Source organism: Euprymna scolopes, chromosome 14 (genome assembly GCF_053919585.1).
Source record: "Euprymna scolopes isolate OS-2025 chromosome 14, ASM5391958v1, whole genome shotgun sequence".
Classification (NCBI taxonomy): domain Eukaryota; kingdom Metazoa; phylum Mollusca; class Cephalopoda; order Sepiida; family Sepiolidae; genus Euprymna; species Euprymna scolopes.
In genome coordinates this window covers 85,523,144-85,528,858 of record NC_136495.1, presented here as the reverse complement: position 1 = coordinate 85,528,858, position 5,715 = coordinate 85,523,144, and the positions used below count along the sequence as shown (strand labels likewise).

At 41.2% G+C, this 5,715-nt stretch overlaps 1 protein-coding gene across 1 annotated transcript; it reads left to right on the top strand.

The window, feature by feature from the left end:
• The first annotated feature begins 473 nt into the window (after window positions 1-473).
• Window positions 474-3,844, top strand: LOC145293366 (uncharacterized). The gene is made up of 3 exons (XM_080140001.1): window positions 474-1,738; window positions 1,986-2,977; window positions 3,179-3,844. Exons 2-3 carry the CDS (start codon window positions 2,148-2,150, stop codon window positions 3,354-3,356), a joined length of 1,008 nt encoding a protein of 335 aa, XP_079996127.1. The 5' UTR covers window positions 474-1,738; window positions 1,986-2,147; the 3' UTR covers window positions 3,357-3,844.
• Window positions 3,845-5,715: the final 1,871 nt, after the last annotated feature.

Genomic DNA, 5,715 nt, shown 5'->3' with positions numbered 1-5,715 from the left:
TGGGACTACCGATTGACATTCGGTAGATCGGTACTACTGGCGGTAGATGTTTGCTACCGATACCAATCATTCGGTATTTTGAAAAAACTACCGAATACCAATACCGATTGTCAATCGGTAGATCGGTAGATTCAAAAAGCGAGCACGAGACATTTTTTGTTAAAACTTCAAAGAAGACGACGTCGGCATTGGCAAAATGAAATGGACAAGTCTCAATTAGTTCAAGTGCACTTATGGTAAGCAGTTAGCAGAAGATTCCAGGAATTTGACGTCATCACGCTTAGCCAATCACCGGCCGTTCTGAGGCCACCACGACCTACAAGCTAAATCACGTATTTATTTATTATTTAGTTTCTGTGTAGTTCGTTAGGTTAGGTTCCAGTTGTCATAAACATGAGGAGGTTCCTGACCAGTAGCCCGGTCCCCGGCCACAGAAGGCAGTCCCATACCCAGGAAGAGAGAACCATCAGCCACAGCAGCCTCTCGGATGCCTCAATTATCAGGTAGTTAAAACTTAAATGATTTTTTTTTATCTAAAATGATTTAATCTATACTTTAAAATAATTATAGTAATGCTTTATAAAGAAAAAAGAATAAATAAACGCTTAATTCGGTGAGTCAAAAAACATATGTGCATGTATATGTGTGTGTATGTGATATATATATATATATATATACGGCTCCTTGTAATTAAATCTCTCTCCCTCTCTTTTATGTGTGTGTGTGTGTGTGTTTGTGAATCTAAAATCTTTTATCTTTTAAAAAAGGCCTTTTTTCAAAAGACGTTTTGTTGAAACTGTTAAATAGTTTTGTCTCTTGCTTTTCATAAGGCACTTTGTTAAATTTAAATTGAACAAAAAATAAATAAATAAAATAAAAGTCATTTTCTTTTTTATCAGAAAAGTTCTGATTGATAGTTTTTACTTTGTTAAAAAATTGAAATTTAACTAAAAATGTTAGTTATCCAGCCCACCACCTGGAGGACACCAGGAGCCTCTCCGTGGCATCTTCCATGTCCACCAGTAGCCTGGAAACCTTGGACAGCAGCAGCGTGGACATGATGAGCGCCATCGGCGAAGAAACCTCCGACCACGAGGAGACCCAGGGAGGGGAACAGGCCTTGAACGGCGAGGAGAAACTAAAGGGCTCTCTTCAAGGCATTAAGGAGTAAGTTGGAATTTTTAAATTTATGTTTTATCACTTTATAAGCTTTATCTTAATGCAACTGCGTTTAAGAAGTGTTTAAGTTTTTAATTTCTTTAATCTTTATCTTTTCTGTTTCAGTTTCTTCAAGTTTTACAAGCTGCTGAGCTCCCAGAAGGGTAGTAAGTTAAACAATAAGATGCTGCACAAGGGGATGGCCAGCTGCTGCAAGTGCCCCCAGAAAATAAGGTTCGACAGCGAGTCGAGGGGAAACCTTAAAAAGCATTTCAAGACAAAGCACCCCTCCATGCTGTCGTCTCTGGACGAAGCCATGTCCCTCAACCGGTTTAAGCCGACAAACAGGGAAGAGAAGACCATTCGCCAGATCACACCGAGGGAGGCGACGGAGAGGCCCACGAAGCTGTCGCAGGAGATGGCCCAGCAGGCGTACGTGGTCTGGTTCGCGGAGGGCCTCAAGCCCCTCTGTGACACCGAGGACGAGGCCACGAGGACCTTCTTGAACTTCCTCAAGCCAGAGTTCAAGATGCCGTGCAGAAAGACCCTCACCAAGCGGCTCAACAAGTACGCTGTTCAGGTAAAAAAAAAATTTAACTATTAAAATTTAAACTAGGTAGTTGAAAGTAAGCTTAACTTTAAAAATGATTTTATTTTTTTAAAAACTATTAACATATTATTTATTAACTTAAAGCTTTTTTAAAGTTACATTCAAGGGTTTTTTTTTGTTTTAACTTCGTTAAGTTTTAATTTAATAATTTATAACTAAAAGCAAAACTTTTTTTATTTTTTAAAGAGTATTCTATCAAGTCTAATTTCCTTGGCAGGTCAAGGATGAGGTCAGGGCCACCCTGCAGGACGTCGACCTTGTAGCCACCACCGCCGACTCCTGGAAATCCTTCAGGAGGGCCTTTCTCGGCTGCACGGCGCACTGGATCGACCCCATCACTTTGGAGAGGAAGGCAGCAACTCTTGCGTGAAGGGAGCTGATGGAGAAGCAGACGGGACGATTTCTGACAAGGAACTTGTCTGACATCTTCGCGGAGTTTGACATCAGCAACAAGATCACCCACTGCACCACCGACAATGGGCGCAACTACGTGGCAGCCTTCGAACACTTTGCCGCCGACACCACCACCAGGCCAGAGTTGACAGAGAAGCAGCTCGAGGAGCAGACTGACGAGGCGATCGTCAACAGTGAGGTCGTCGACGTCTCAGACATGCTGCGCAACAGGGGGGATGATGAGTCACAGCTTCCGCAACATTTTAAATGCAATGCTCACACTCTCAACCTGTTGGCCACGACGGACGTGGCAAAGGTGCCTGAGTGGAACACTGGGTCCAGGGCTGTCTTTAGGAGGCCTGGGGCCAAGGCCCAGGCTCTGTGGAACCTACAGAATAGGTCCTCTGTCTACGCAAATAAAATAAAGGAGGCTCTGGGTGGCAGAAGGCTCATCACCCCTGTAGCTACGAGGTGGAGCAGCTACTTCAACTCCATGAAAGCCCTCATGGAGCTTGTGCTGGAGAAGCAGGATGCCAAGGTTGCCATCAACCACATCCTTGCCGACCAGGGCTCTGCCGGCTTCGATTTGAAGGATGCCGAGATCATCAAGGAATATGTGGATGTAATGGAGCCTGTCGCCACCTGCCTAGACAGGATGCAGTCAGACAGGTGGGCCTACATGGGCAACCTCCTGCCCGACTTGATGCTCCTCAAAAAGAAGCTCCAGCAGCAGCAGAGCCGCAACCTCAAACACGCCAAGAAGCTTGTGGACTACCTCCTCGACCAGGATAACCTCACTAATGGCTTTGCCAACAGGTAAGATAAAATCCCCTGTAAAAACATTTATAAAATTTTAAAAACTTGTAAAAAATTCTTAGCATTTTTAATTTTATCTTTTATTCAAAACTAAAATTTAAATAAAAAATATAATTAAGTTGTTTAGATAAAACTTTAAAGAAATGATTGATTTTAAAGAACTTTTATAAATAAAAACTTATATGTGCTTTTTTTTATTAGATTTGGTCACCTGTTCACGGAGGAGAACCTGCTGATGGCCACCGCCACCCACCCAGCTCACACTCTCCAGGCCATCTACCGCCTTGCGGAGCAGGACTACCCCACCATCAAGGAGAGGCTTGTTAGGGAGTTGGTCGACATCATCAGTCCAACCCCATACGCTGGAGGCTGCTGCTGATCAGGGTTGCTCGGATCAGTACTTCTGCTATGATGACCTCTATGGGCCTTTGACTTCCACCACCCCAGCCAACAACTCTACGCTGGAGGAGGCCATCAAGCTGGAGGTCATCAACTGAGTCAGGGCCAGGGACCACGTCGTCAGGAAGGAGCAGTTTCCTGTCGGCCACCGCGATGCCTGGGTGAAGTTGTTTATCAAATACAACACCTCCTTGCTCAGTTCCGCTGCCGCTGAGAGGTTGTTCAGCACCGCTGGCGACATCCTCCGCTCCAAGAGGTCCTCCCTGACTGCAAACAACTTTGAGCAGTTGGTAATGTTAAAGGGCAATAGCAAGAGATTTAAGAGCTTCCTCGACCTGGAGTAGGAGGCTCAAGACGACTTCATTTTTTGTGTTGGGAAGAAATTTATTTTGTGATTTATTTTGTAAAATTTAATAAAATGTTTAAAAATTAATAAATAATACTGTATTGTCGAGTTTGTTTAAATTTAACGTTTTTTTTAGTTTGATGTTTATTTTTTGAGTGAGAAATTCATTTATTAAATAAGTTATGATGGATTTTAACAGCATTGGGGGAAATGCCATTATTGAAATAGAGGGACTTTTTTTTTTTTTAATCAAAAAGAAATACTACAAAGTCTGAAAATCTAATCTCCAAAACCAGTATGTAGTTCAAAATTATTTGAACCAAATGAAGGGGGAAGCGTATGAAGAAAAAAAACGGGGGGGGGGGGGTAAAAAGAATTAAATTAACGAAGATATCTTTCGGCCGATACTTTTCAACTTTAACATCGGCAGGTTTAAAAGATTAAAAAAAAATATATCGAAGTCGAAAGACCAGAATTAACGAATGAGGGGGGCGTTAATTCTAGTCTTTAGAAAGATATCTTCGTTAATTTAATTCTTTTTACCCCCCCCCCGTTTTTTTTTTTCATACGTTTCCCCCTTCATTTGGTTCCAATAATTTTGAACTACATACAGGTTTTGGAGATTAGATTTTCAGACTTTGTAGTATTTCTTTTGGATTAAAAAAAAAAAAAAGTCCCTCTATTTCAATAATGGCATTTCCCCCAGTGCTGTTAAAATCCATCATAACATTTTGTACCCATAAAAATCTTTTTAAATAAGTTATGTATTTTTAAACTTAAAAATTGTATTAAAGGTACTAATTTACTTCTATTCTTAAATTAACCTAAGTAACAGAGAAATAACTTAAAAAGTGCGTTATGGGCCTTTAAAAACATTTTTTATTATATAGAGAGCTTTTTTAATCTACCAATACCGATCTACCGAATACCGATACCGGCGGTAGATTTCTGAAAATCTACCGATCTACCGATACTGATTATACACGGCTCGCTACCGAATACTGATACCGGCGGTAGATTTTTTCTACCGAATCCCAGCTCTGCTCTTACCAACATGGATAGTGTAATCTTGATCAGGTAATAAACAAGAAAATGGCCGCAGGAAATGAGTGCTGGCTGCTGCTGCTGCCTGTATCCAAAAAATTGACAAAGTGATGATGTTCCTTCCTGCAACAAATGCCGCTTATGACTGAAAAGAGCAGTTCATGTAAGTAAACATCTTTAATAGTCCCCCACCCACTCTGCTTGACATAGAACAAGGAGTTGGATGAGCAAATGCATCAGTTTTGGAGGTTGCTCCACTAAATGCTTTACCAAGTGTGCATTCACCAGCCAGCTTGCGCAATGAAAACCAACAAAGTCATGGCCTCCTTACCTGCAGCCGATGCTTCTCCCTACTGGTACACATGCCAGTTCTGAGGATATGATACCAAATGCTTTATAAAACATGTTGTGAAATGTGTGAAAACATCTTTTCCATACAAGGTGGTCCAGAATGCTCTTTGGACACATTATGTGTTTTGTATCAAAAACAGAAGACAGCTTCATAGTCGAGTGTTGCTGCTATTTCTGTTGCTTCCATTTCCACCATCCTTCCGTTTCTAACATCCTTTCGTTTCCACCTGGATTTCCACCTGGATTGATAGTTTGTGGCTATTGTTGCTGATGCGGTTAATTTACTGCATCTTTGTTCTTCTTCCTCATTGTCACTATTAATGTTGTCCACATTGTAGTTCACTTATAAAGTGATCACATGCTTTTCATCATGCAACAAATCGCTCTGTAAAGGTTTACAGCATGTTGAATCGTCATCACCCACAAACTCTTTGTACATTCAGCTGCAATTTTTATCTGTGATATTAGCTTTCATATTTTCACTTTCTGTTCATGTTTTTTACTGAGAATCTTTTTTCCAATGGTAATTTTTTATACTCAGCACCACCACTAACCCTGTTATTTCATTGCTCCAGCAAAAGTGCTCATAATTCTCGAC